At 34.7% G+C, this 13,151-nt stretch overlaps 2 protein-coding genes across 2 annotated transcripts in view; both read left to right on the forward strand.

The window, feature by feature from the left end:
* LOC108907011 (endothelial lipase-like) overlaps positions 1-1,066 on the forward strand; it is a 9,085-nt gene extending 8,019 nt beyond the window's left edge. The window contains exon 3 of the mRNA XM_018710478.1: positions 867-1,066. Within this exon, the coding sequence (XP_018565994.1) occupies positions 867-918 (52 nt within the window). The 3' untranslated portion in view covers positions 919-1,066. The remainder of the gene's footprint in view (positions 1-866) is intronic.
* A 4,321-nt stretch (positions 1,067-5,387) lies between these two features.
* On the forward strand, positions 5,388-9,361 carry LOC108907012 (testicular acid phosphatase homolog). The gene is made up of 2 exons (XM_018710480.1): positions 5,388-6,392; positions 9,214-9,361. Exon 1 carries the CDS (start codon positions 5,596-5,598, stop codon positions 6,334-6,336), a length of 741 nt encoding a protein of 246 aa, XP_018565996.1. The 5' UTR covers positions 5,388-5,595; the 3' UTR covers positions 6,337-6,392; positions 9,214-9,361.
* The last annotated feature ends 3,790 nt before the right edge of the window (positions 9,362-13,151 follow it).

Raw genomic sequence — 13,151 nt, forward strand, 5'->3', positions numbered from 1 at the left:
TATTATTATTAATTATTATTATTAATTACTAATTATTATTGTTATTATTATCATATCAGATGTAATATCAGCGCAAACATTGGCTATTTTTGTTTTAAATCTTCTAAATCTCGTGATTTAGGAGCTTTATTTTTTATGTAAACCCAAAGAAAAAGTCAAGTGGACACAGATTGGAGGACTTAACTGGCCCCTCAATAGTTCATCTCCGACCTATCCAACGATTATATTAAACACTACATCTAGGTAGTTTCTCTCAATTGCCCAAACAGGTGCACCTTGCCTTAATTGGTCGGGTATAAACATCATCTTGTCTTAATTGGTTGAGGCTACACGCTACATTGCCCTAATTGGTCGGGTATACACACCACCTTGCCTTAATTGGTCGGGTATACACACCACCTTGCCTTAATTGGTCGGATATACACACCACCTTGTCTTAATTGGTCGGGTATACACACCACCTGGCCTTAATTGCTCGGGAGTACTGCCGCACCGGGACTTTTAGAACTCGACCCACATTTGACCTAGGTCAGGGTCAAGGAATTGATCAAGGTCATAATTAAACGTAAAAGTTCCTGCTCTTTCCAAATCCGCAATAAAAAATAGGGGTTTCCATTTAAAAAACTTAACTTGACCTTCAAATGACCATGAAGGTCAAAGTCAAGGTCAAATCCAAGGCCACCATCGGATAGCCAGGGAAAAATCCTTACACTTTTGTCTGAAACATTTTTTCCCAAAATGCTTTCTTCGAAAGTTATTCTGCCGTACCGGGACTTTTGGAAAACCCTGTATAAATAGAATTCTTGTGGTCGTCCGGAACATTTGTTTTAGTTTTTAAGTGCGAATAATGATTTTTTTTGTTATAGGGCCAATGGAAGCTATTATTTGAATACAAACAACGCCTCTCCCTTCGCTTAAGTTGATTAATAGCCTTTAAAACTTTTAGCCTTGATGTAAAGAACATGTTAACTTCTGTTCAGTATTTATTTAGGCACCAAAATGTTCAAGTCGAATGTTACACTTAAGAATAGACATTAGTTATAATAAATAAAATTATAAATGCAGTGCTATTGACTATAAAATAATACAGGATAACCGCCGAGGTATCCGTGAAACTTCGTATATGAATTCTATGACTAATTTTAAGCAAAAATGATTCTATTCAATTTTCCAGAATTCTCAATGGTTCTTGAAATATCGGGGTTTGAACTTGCCAGGTCGTAGTTGCTAAATAGTAAATTACGTTGTTGCCACTAGAGGGCTTAGAAAAAAATGTGGTTTATTTTAATAAAAGCGTAATGACAGTGTAATTATTCAAGCTGATCAATGTGTCCACCGCGTTGTGCAATGCATAACCCAATCCTCTCGTTTTCAGTTATAATTCTACATATTGTTTTTCGCCTCATTAAACGCTGTATGAATTTTCTCAATGAGTCGGTGTCTTCACAAGTTCCCACATGGAAAAGTCCAACGGGTTGAAGATCCGCAGATCGCGGTGACCACCACTTCGATTTGGATATTTTTCATTGAGGAAATTAGTAACGGCTCTTCCATAATGTTGACGATTTTATTAATTTTAAGGATCAAAAAATGACTGAAAAAGTTGCACTTTTTTTGGGTGTTTTTTTCAAATAACTATTTCAAGTTTTATTATTTTTTTGTACTTAATCTGGGGTAGCTAAACACGAATATTATAGCATTTTCGCCTTAGAAGCAAAATAGACCCGTAAATGTTTAGTTTTCTTTCTTTAAAAGTTATTTTCATAAAATAAAAATTGAAATAACATACCCAAAAAAGTGCAACCTTTTCAAAATTTTTATTTTTTTTTTATCCTTAAAATTAATAAAATCGTCAACATTTTTTAACAGCATGATAATATAACTCTTTACGAAGAAAATAAACCGAAAATCGTTACTGTAGGGCTATCCGCTGAGAAGATCTAGCCAATTTTCGAGAGCGCCTTTTTTTCAAAAAAATCGATATATCTCGAAAAATAATTAATATTTTTAAATTTTCCAAATATGTACTTTTTTGGCTTGCCGCGGGCTATGCTTGCAGTAAATAGCAAATATGGGCACGTAAATGTAAACGAGTTATAGAAGAAGAGAAAAGAGAAGATTTTTAACGGTTTTTTCGATATATCTCGAAAAGTAACAAAGCAACCGATACTTTAAAAGAATCAATCGATAGATCTTTTTAAAACCTACAACTTTCTCATTTAAAATTTTTCAATCCGTGCTATATTTTTTTAGTTATTTGAGAAAAACCGTTTTTTTCAACTTTGCGATTTTTTTTAACCATGTTCGCCATATTGGATTGAGTTTAAAGAACAAGAAACTCAATTTAAAATTTAATTTTCTATACGGTCATATTTTTTTTGTCCAGGTAAAAATTTCTGTAAGCATTTCTCTATAATGCTTGGACTAGAATAAACACTGAAAGATCTTTCAAAACTCCAAGAAACCGATTACGTGGCAATGGTCCCGGAAATAGTTCCTCCAAAGAAAAAGGACCACTCACTAATTACTTTAAAAAATAGTCTCGGTCAAAATGGGGCTGGCGTGACAATATGTTCGCGAGCTTTATCTCCCTTGAAAATTGCTATCCGTACTGCGTTTTTACTCCGTCTACACACGTGTTTGAAATGCTAAGAAAATGAGTAAAAGTTGTCAAAAACAGACAAGCAAACCATCTGCCGGGGTTAATATCATTGGAACTTTATTCCCGGGGACAAAAATAACTCGCATCCATAGCAATTTTTAATTCAGGGGCATAGCTAGGATTTTTGCTGGACCCAGAGCTGCTGCAAGCTCTAACAAGAAAACATGCAATCAACGACTTACCGATTTAATAATTTGAAACATAAGTACTCTTTCGTTTCTAAATAAAAAAAATAGCGAAATCAGCGACTTACCGATATGAGATAGATGATACTATTGGATCTTTTTTTACCCCTGCTCCCCCCTAGCTACGCCCATGTTTCAATTTTGACCGAGACCACTTTTTAATGTAATGAGCGTGTGTCTTTTAAACATCGTATGATAATATTTATGTGATCAATAGTGAGTAGCCCTAATATTCAGAATGTACCTAAAAGTGGTGTGACTCTTTTTTTTTTTTTAATCATAACATTGTTGGTTCTATGCCGCTGAAGTACCTCATGTTGACTTAAGGCTTAAACATGGAAGTTACTACCTGAGTATCCTTAATTAAATAAAATACATTTATCAGACACACCTAAGATAAATTGAACTGTAGACTGGGTATGTATGGTTTAACTATCTTTGAATATACTTTGTGTACTAACAATTTTCCAGTATTTGAGTAGGTACTAAATACAAAAAAATATGTTTTGCAGTTTGTCGTTTGTTGAAATGTTGATTATTTTGTTACATAAATGTTTGCTATTTTAATTAACTTTTTTTTATTATTAGCTCCTGTACTTTTATTTCAAGGATGTTACGCAAATTTAAATCAACTTAAAAAATTTTCTAAAATTCTTACCATACTAAAATGTATTGATTTATTTAAAGTTTTGTGTTTTATATACAGGGTGTTTCACCTAAGAGGGATTCTTCTGTAACTCTGTAACTGTTAAATTTATAAAAAAATGGTTTTAATAAAAATTGCCTGGAATCGTGTCGGCCATATAAAGAAAATATTTTTAGCTTTACAAGGTGTTCCATTTCGCGTGGGCGCTACATAACTTTGTTATTTTAAATGGAACACCCTGTATATTATTACGTTTTTTATTTCCTTGGTTAATATTAGGTATTCAAAATCGGGTTCATTTCGAAAGTTCGAAAAAGTAGCTATGTAATAGCGTCAAGGCCTTGCAATTTTATTAGTACAACGTCGATACATAGGATTTTACAAAAGCACAGTACAGCACATCCTTATCGCATCCAATTACACCAAGAGTTACTAAAAGTAGACTTTCAACGGAGACTGGAGTTTTGTCAGTGGGCACTTGAGATGTTAAATCAAGATGATGATTTTTTTAACGGGTTATATTCTCCGATGAGGCTACTTTTCATAAAAATGGTTTCGTTAATAGTCATAATTGCCATTATTATGACATAGTAAATCCTCACCAATTTCGGACAACTCATAGCCAACGATGGTCTTTAAACGTGTGGGGAGCAATTTTGGAACCGGAATTTTGGGTCATTGGACCATTCTTTTGTGACCAGCATCTAACCGGAGCAGTTTATTTAAACTTTTTAACAAACACTCTAGAACAGTGTTTCCCAAAGTGTGGGTCGCGACCCCCCGGGGGGTCGCAGTGAGGTATTAAGTGGGTCGCCGGGAATTTCCAAAATAAGAGGAAACACCACTTTGTTAAATCATGTATTATTATTCTAATAAAGTCGTAGGTAATTATTAACAATTTGTTATCAAATAAAACATTAAACTAAATAATATTAATAAATCTTAAAAGTAAAGCAAAAAATAAAGTAAAATAGTATAGTGTTAATGAGACCCATGCGCCTGTTTTTTTGAAACCAGTCTTTCAAATCTGGCCTGTGTATTTGAGACACACAATTATATCATTTTCCAGTTCCAGGCGATTTCTCATTTTTGTTTTGATGGCAGTCATAGATGAAAAACTTAACTCACAATCAGATAAATACAATGTTACGAATGGAACCAAATATAACTTTTTATTAATTTATTTTTATTGTAAATATTGTATTTGGCAGAAGTGCTATTAGTTAACTGTTAAATTTTAAACAATAAGGTAAAATAAAATTTCAAAAATAATCAGTTAATTGTAATTTAGGCACGCTATTTTGGTTTGAGTGATGAGTAAGGGGGTCACCGAGAAAATTTTTAACAAAAAAGGGGTCGCGCTTTAAATAAGTTTGGGAAACACTGCTCTAGAACATTTGTTAGGCGACATTCCTTTAGCTACACTTCGAAGAATGTGGATGCAATATGATGGTGCTCCACCTCACAATACCGCTGCGGTTCGTCAGTTTTTACATGAAACTTTTCCCAACAGATGGATTGGGCGCGGGGACCAGTGAGTTGGCCTTCAAGGTGTCCAGATATGACAAGTTGAGACTTCTTTTTATGGGGATCTATAAAAAGCAAAGTTTACGTTACACCACCAACTACCGCAGAAGATATGTGGCAGCGCATTACAGTAGCATTTCAAGAAATTACGCCAGACATGCTGACCTATGTTGAACAACAATTGATGCAAATCAGCGGTCTAAGTATTCTTCTCCTTGTTGTGTTCCGAGTTTCAGTCCAAAGTTATGTAGCGCTCACGCGGAATGGAACACCCTGTAAAGCTAAAAATATTTTCTTTAGATGGCCTACATGATTCCAGGCAACTTTTATTAAAACCATTTTTCTATAGATTTTACAGTTGCAGAGTTACAGAAGAATTCCTCTTAAGTGGAACACCCTGTATAATTTTAAAAGGAAGCCTCTACAAAAAGCGATTTCACTCATCGTGGCTATATTCTGTGTTGGTCCTTTTCCAAAATGATGTAACTGTTAAAGATGAGATTAAAAATAATTTCTTTGTAGACTCAAGTATTTGGAAACAGTACTATTTAATTTTATTTCAGATAATTTTATTTATGATTAACTTTGTCAACTGTGATACTTATTCAGCATGTTTAGACGCGTTTGCCGTACTGGCAGGTCTTTTTCCACCCAAAGGTTCTCTGTTATGGAACAAGGACCTACAATGGCAACCCATACCAGTACACACGGTACCCATTGACAAAGACGAGGTGTTCTCGATGAGAAAAAAGTGCCAGAAATATATCAACCTGTTCGAGAAAACAATGATTTCCGACTACGTGAAAAAAATCACGTCTAAATTCTACGACTTCTTCAACTGCGTCGCGAGGTACACCGGTTGGGGTGATGTGGAGATAAGCCACGTAGCAAAACTCCAAACGAATTTGGACGTTTATTCCAGCTATAACAGGTCTTTCATACCACCTTGGTCTAAGTTTTTGGACAAGAAAGTACTAGAGTATCTAGCTGCGGTAAATCACCAAAGGTCCACCTTGACACCGGCCTTGAAAAGGCTCCTCACGGGACCTTTTTGGTCCAATCTCCTCGCCCATTTCGACAACGTAGTCAATAACATCGATGGTACTCCCAAATTCTTGATGTTGTCGGCCCACGATACGACGATAGTCTCCATTTTGAACTGCGTGGACGCCTATGATTTTTCCCCGCCTAATTTCGGGGCTACGTTAATTTGGGAAATGAGAAAGAATCGCGATGGCGTCTACTACATTAATTTGTTCTACAAGAAGTCCGAAACGCAAGTTGAAAGGATGAGATTAGGAGAGCATGGATTTTAAAAATTTGTTACAACCTTTAGTGGTTGACGGCTATGACTGGGAAGAAGAATGCGAAGGTAAGTTTTACTTGTACTTACCCTTGCGTATACATGAAAAAGAGAGTAGAAATGAGTGTAAAAAGATTAGGGGGTGACAGAACAATAAAAATAAGATGATTTTTCCCATGGACCATGGACTTGTGGTTTTTGTTTACAAATTTTTGACACTTTTTAATATATCACTTTGAAATTTGATACAAGTTATTGAGGGTGTTAAATATGTCACTGCTTTTAGTTTTAGACCATCTGCTAGAGGTCGCTAGCTACAATTTCTACATTTTATGACGTAACTTTTTGAGGTAAGGTTTTTTACAGGATATCACATATTGAATCTCCCCTTTCCTCCTCAAGGAATGATAAAAATTCTCAGGTTTTCCCTTCACATATTTGTAAATAAAATATTAAAACTACTCGGTCTAATATTCAAATTGACAGGGCCTTTATAACGGTTTATACAATGAGTTTTTACAAATAATAATAATAATAATAATAGTAATAATAATAATAATAATAATAATAATAATAATAATAATATAAAGTAAAGTAAAGTAAAGTTTATTGACCAAAATATATACAATGTACATGTATAGTCAGAGTTACATTAAAATAACACAGAATAAATAACACAGACAAATAAGAAATATCCTAACCTACTACATACGCTTGCAAACTATAGAAGCAAGTAGTTTCAAGGTACTTCCTCACAAAGTGTTTAAACCGGATGGTGTTCATATTTCCAAAATTAATATCTGGGAAACGACCAGTAAGAGTATTATACAACTTGAGATCAAGCTTATTCTTTGCTGTTAATTTAATTCTGGAACGAGCAGGAACCAAATTGTGTACATGCCTTGTATTGTAAGTGTGATTAGATGAATGGGTGGGGAAGTCTGAGTGATTAGCATGAATACAAATTAAAGTTTGCAGTATATACAGACAAGGCAGAGGCAAAATCCTCAGCTTCTTAAATAGAGGCTGGCAATGGCTTCCAGGTGGTGCTCTGCTAAGAATGCGAATAGCCATCTTTTGTAAGCTGAAAACTCTGCCAACATTAGTTGAATTACCCCAGAAAACCACACCATAATTCAGATGGCTATGAATTAAAGAAAAATATACCGTCCGAAGCACATCAGATGAAATAGATGATTTTAAACGACGCAAAACAAATATTTGGGATGAGATCTTTAGTCTCAAGCTGTCGATGTGTGACTTCCAGCCAAGATGAGTGTCGAGAGTCATTCCTAAAAATTTCACGGGTATTGAATCCGGTACCCGTTTGTCAGCGGTAAAATATATAGTCTGAATTTTTGAATCATTTAATTTTAAATGATTAGCTCGAAACCAATATCTGGCCTGCTCCAGCCTATCTACACCCAGCGAGGAGTCACCCGTCGACAGAATGGTGGTATCATCAGCGAACAGAATACAGTGGTCAACTACTGCGTGTGGTAGATCGTTTATATAAATAAGGAATAATATATATTCTGATCAAAAGATGTCATGGGCCCAAAGTGATCCTATGAATAGTTTCAGAGATAAAGAGGGGGGGAAGTATGTGATTTTAGCTGTAGGCCTGAGTACGCTTCACGAAGTTTCAATTTGATGGAGTCAAAAACTGAGGCATGTAATGAATTTTGACCAGTAGGTACAATGCTTTTAGGGCCATTGAACCTGAATTCGGGGATAGCTTAGCTATCTAAGGTCACCTGGAGGTCAGGTAAAGGTCGTTTCAAGGTCAAACTGAAGGAAAGACTTGTATCGAATTTTGACCAGTGAGTGTATAGGTTTTTGGGCTCGCAGAATCTGAATCTGGAGATAGCGTAACCCTAAAGGTCACCTTCAAGTAAATTCAAGGTTATTTCAAGATCAAACTAAAGAAAAGGCTTGTATTTAATTTCAACCAGTGCGTATATAAGTTTTTTTTAGGAGGGAACTGAATTCGGGGATAGCTTAGCCTTACAAGGTCACATTTCGGTCAAGTCAAGATCATTTCAAGGTTAAAGTAAAAAAAGGCCTTTCACAAATGTTAACCTGTAAGTATGTATGCTATTGACGCCGCTAAACCTGAATTCGGGGATAGCTTAGCCCTATAAGGTCACCTGGAAATTAAGTCAAGGTCATTTCATTTGACTTAATCTCAATCCAAGCCCCGCAGGTGACCTTATAGGGCTGAGCTATCCCCGAATTCAGGTTCAGCGACCTCAAAAGCATACATACTTACAGGTTAACATTTGTGAAAGGCATTTTCTTTACTTTGACTTTGATAATACAAGTCTTTTCTTCAGTTTGACCTTGAAACGGCCTTTACCTGACCTCCAGGTGACCTTAGAGAGCTAAGCTATCCCCGAATTCAGGTTCAGTGATCCCAAAAGCATTGTACCTACTGGCCAAAATTCATTATATGCCTCAGTTTTTGAATCCATCAACTTGAAACTTCCTGAAGCTTACTCAGGCCTACAGACAGAATCACTTCCCCTTTATTTATCTCTGAAACTATTCATAGGATCACTTTGAGCCCATGACAACTTTTAATGAGAAAGTCAAAAACTATTTTCAATTCAATTTCAGCAAAATCGACTGGGGCCCATTTTCCTTTGTTTTTATGCGGGGTTCTTTGGAAATGTGTCGTTTCTGAAATATAAGGTTAAAAAAAAACACTGTTTTGAAACTCTAAAGGGTGAAAAGTAGATGGGCAAAAATTTTGAGAGCTATATCTTGCACCTTCATATAACTTACGAATGTCTGTCTAATGTTTGTACTCTTCTTCCTCTTCCCTGTGTAATCAAAACCTTAGCTATTTAACAAAAATTAGTTACTTATTTCATTATTTCTGTTTCAGATGTGACTCATATTAGTAGACCGAGGCCAGAGAAGAAACCTTTCTTTGTATAAATTGAAGTGTTTGTTATTTATTTTTACCGAGAGTACAAAATAGCATATCCAAAAATATGTTATAACTAATCAAAAGAAATAAAAGTCTGAAACATTTATAATTATTTTTGTGTATGTTTTATTTCCCTTGACATGAGGTATCTTATTCAAATATTCTATAATTATTTTATTTTTCTTTAATCAACTAATGTAAAATAAATGTAATAAATCTGTTCTAAAGTATTTTTAATTAATGTTGCTAAAAATACTCGGCGTTATTGACATAATCTCTGATAAAAGATTAATGTTTTTTTTTATCTGTTTACTTGGAAACAGCTGAAAAATTACGGAAACAAATAAGAAATTTAAATTAATCCTATGATAAATATTTAAGAAAATATAGGCGCTAATCGGCAAATACAATAAAATGACGAGAATACCACAAACAGTACAAATCGGCGAATTCCCACCAAACTAATAACGTTTACAGTTCTTTGTAATGGCATCCATTAAATTGTTAACTTTTCCGTTAGATGGCGCCAGATATAGTTATTTGAAAACAACGGAAATTTGTGTAACTAGATAAGAGCATCACCTAAGAATAAATTGTCAAGTGTATGTGTTTAGTGTTAAATATTTGTACCTAAAAATTAGTGGTTTAAAATTGAGTCAAATTAGAGATAACATAACGTCCATTAAATCCACTAAATTATCAGAAATTCCTCGGATACGGTTCTAGACAATTACTCCTAGATGGCAGGAATCACGATATGTGGAACCACAGACAATATAGGGTATCGCATCAGACTGCTACTTAAATGCTGGAAATTGACAACCCGAAATGGAAGCAGGGTCTTCTTAGCCGGCTTCCAGCTATAAAATTTAGCGTGGTAACTCTTCTACTTGGTAATAGGCGACAGTTCCAGCGGTGGCTTTGTTGCCAAATAATAACTGCTAAATAAATTTAATGCTTTCAATTATGTAATTAAAGAGATCAGGAACTTATCTTGTGTTTGGAAATCACATTTGCCTTAAATGTTAAATAAAATAAATCAAGTTAGAATTAAAACTATGAATTTACCTAATTAATTATTTATTTTATATCACCTTGGAATGGGAAAATTCAAAAACTCGAAAGTAATGTTTTTAGATTTGTGCGTCGACTTCCAATATGGTACGATATCAAAACCTATGTTTAAAAAAATTGCATTATACAGATTGTGTATCCTTAGATGGGTACTGCCTCTTATTGTTGATTTCTTTAGATAGGTAAATAATTATTTATTGACACAAGTGTTGCATATTATGGATGTCATTGGTAGTGCCCATATTTGTGACACAAGGTGTTCAAAAAAATTAACACAATGTAAAATTGCTGGAACCTCAAGGAGTAGTTGAATACGAAATTTATTTAAAAAAAAACAACAAATCATCAATCAATACAGAGATAAGATAATGCGTTCGCTACTGCTGTTGCAATTTTTAACTAACTAACTTTTTTGTTTTTCGACATACTGACTTCGGACCGTTTCCATTCAACGCAGAACGGACAATCAGAACCAGAGTAGTGGGGAGATTTTTTTAATTATTTTTTCAATTCAACGCACCGTTTCCGAATTATAAGACCTTTTTTACTGTATCACCTCACACACCTCTTCTTTCCGAAATTTATTTTCCACATACGGACTTCGGACCTTTTCCATTCAACGCAGAACTGTCATACAGAACCAGGGGTGTGGGGAGATTTTTTCAATTATTTTTTCGATTTAACGCACCGTTTCCGAGTTATACGGCCTTTTTACTATAACACGACATACCTCTTGTTTCCAGAATTTATTTTCGACATACGGACTTCGGACCTTTTGCATTCAACGCAGAAGGAACATACAGAACCCGGGAGGGAGGGGTTGACATTTTTCAATTATTTTTTCGATTCAACGCACCGTTTCCGAGTTATAAACACTTTTTTATCCTATGACGTCACACACCGTTGGTCCCGATTTTTTTTTTGACATGCGGGTTTTGACGTTTTTCACTCGTTCACCATGGGAGATTTATTTGTTCACCATGGGAGATTTTTTGATACTTAAGAGTCTAAGCAAATACTTTTTTTTTTTCTTTCATATATTGTGACACCCCGCTCTGCGTCACCCACCGAGTGCTCTACTCAGAACCAAGGGGAAATTTGTTTATATTTCCAGCCATTTCCGAGTTACGAGCAAAAACCATTTTTTTTTCTTATACTGTGTGACATCATAGATCGATAACGAAGGCTTAACAAGGCCACGCGCTCTACCCCACGTTCCCTCCCTAGGTGTCCTGAAATTGCTGGGGAGACTCCTGAAGACAGCAGAGAGAGAGAGAGAGAGAAGCTCTCTATGAGGACAGAGTCACTCTATCTCTATCGCACACTATAACTCTATCTCTCTCGCACACAATCAGACAAAAACGACAGAAACGAACCTTCTTTCAGTCGCCATCACTACTGTTTCCTATATAAGTTTGACTGGTTGTCTAACTATAAGCAAGGGTACTATAAAAAAATTCGTCACCGCCATCTTGACGGTGAAAACTTGATTAAATATAGAACCTATAGCTTTGCTCTGTCATCATCGTCTCCTGTAGGAGATACACTGAAATTGTTAATTTCATCACTGGATGGCGCGACAACATTTACAAATACCGAAAAATACTGTGTTCTCTGTAGAGAAGTATTTTGTGCTTGTGCACATTTTCAATAATTTTATACAACTATGGAATGCAATACAATTATTAATTTTTTGTCACCACCAAGACAAACAGTAGGTATATTAATATTTTTATAATTTCAATGACCGATTTCTTGGTTTTTATGTACCACTTGGGGGGTACCATATTAGTATATTTATTTAGTCATATGGGGGGTACCATGCAAGTATATATTGGATAAGGATTCTCGGAAGATCAGCTTAAAATAACTTTAAAGGTGACCTTCAAAGAGACAACCAGTCTGTTATATCCTAAATTTAGAGTAGATGCAGTAGACCAAAGATAATTTAAATTTAAGTTTGCATATAATCGGGGGAGATTCTAGATATTCTACCTTTCAAGCGGGATATAATTTCGTTTTCCGCTTTGGCTAGTGCGGGGTGAGAAAAGGATTTTCAGTTTTTTTATTTTTTATGCTTTTGGATTATGTGTATAGCAAAATGTAAAGGACCATTTTATGGATAGAATATGCATTTTTTATTACTATTTGTAGTAAATATTTAAATCTCTTTTAACTTTTAATAATAAATAGTGCATAAATTTAAAAGCAATCGTAAAATCACAAATATTAATTTTTAATTCGGGTAATAAAGTCCTCGATTTCATCTCGGTTATTCTCAATTTGAGAAGAGAAGAAGTGATTCGTTATTGCGCAATTTATTGTTTCTTTATACTCCAGTCGCATTAGATCATAAAACTTGAAAACTTGAAGAAAGTATTAGTAGATATTTTATTGTACTTTATGACGGGGACCGGTATGGTGGTGTGTAGAATGATAATATTAAAAAAGTAACTCGAAAGAAGTGACGCTAAGTTGGCAAATTGCAAATAAGTGGCAAAATTACGTGTTTTTCACTTTCTTTATTGCAAAAATCTAGACGACCTATTGGAATATTACTTATTTTATGTTATATGCAATTAAATTACCTACAATTTAAGGTACCTAGAGTAACTTTTTCACTAATTTGTGGACTGTAAAATAAAGGTCTAACGCAGAAATATCAGTTTTCGAAAATTGCTCATTATTATTGCAAAAAGCGATGTATGTTGATGAAGTTTATGGAAAAGGCAATGTCAACGTGCCAAACCTCGATTCGCCGACCGTGAAATTGTTGCTCCAGCTATTTGTTAATTAATTTCGCTTGTTTTTTTTTGCAA

This window comes from Anoplophora glabripennis, unplaced genomic scaffold (assembly GCF_000390285.2).
Source record: "Anoplophora glabripennis isolate ALB-LARVAE unplaced genomic scaffold, Agla_2.0 scaffold317, whole genome shotgun sequence".
NCBI classification, from domain to species: Eukaryota; Metazoa; Arthropoda; class Insecta; order Coleoptera; family Cerambycidae; genus Anoplophora; species Anoplophora glabripennis.

Coding starts and splice junctions, on each gene's coding strand:
- LOC108907012 (XM_018710480.1), top strand. CDS start 5,596: ATGATTAACTTTGTCAACTGTGATACTTATTCAGCATGTTTAGACGCG.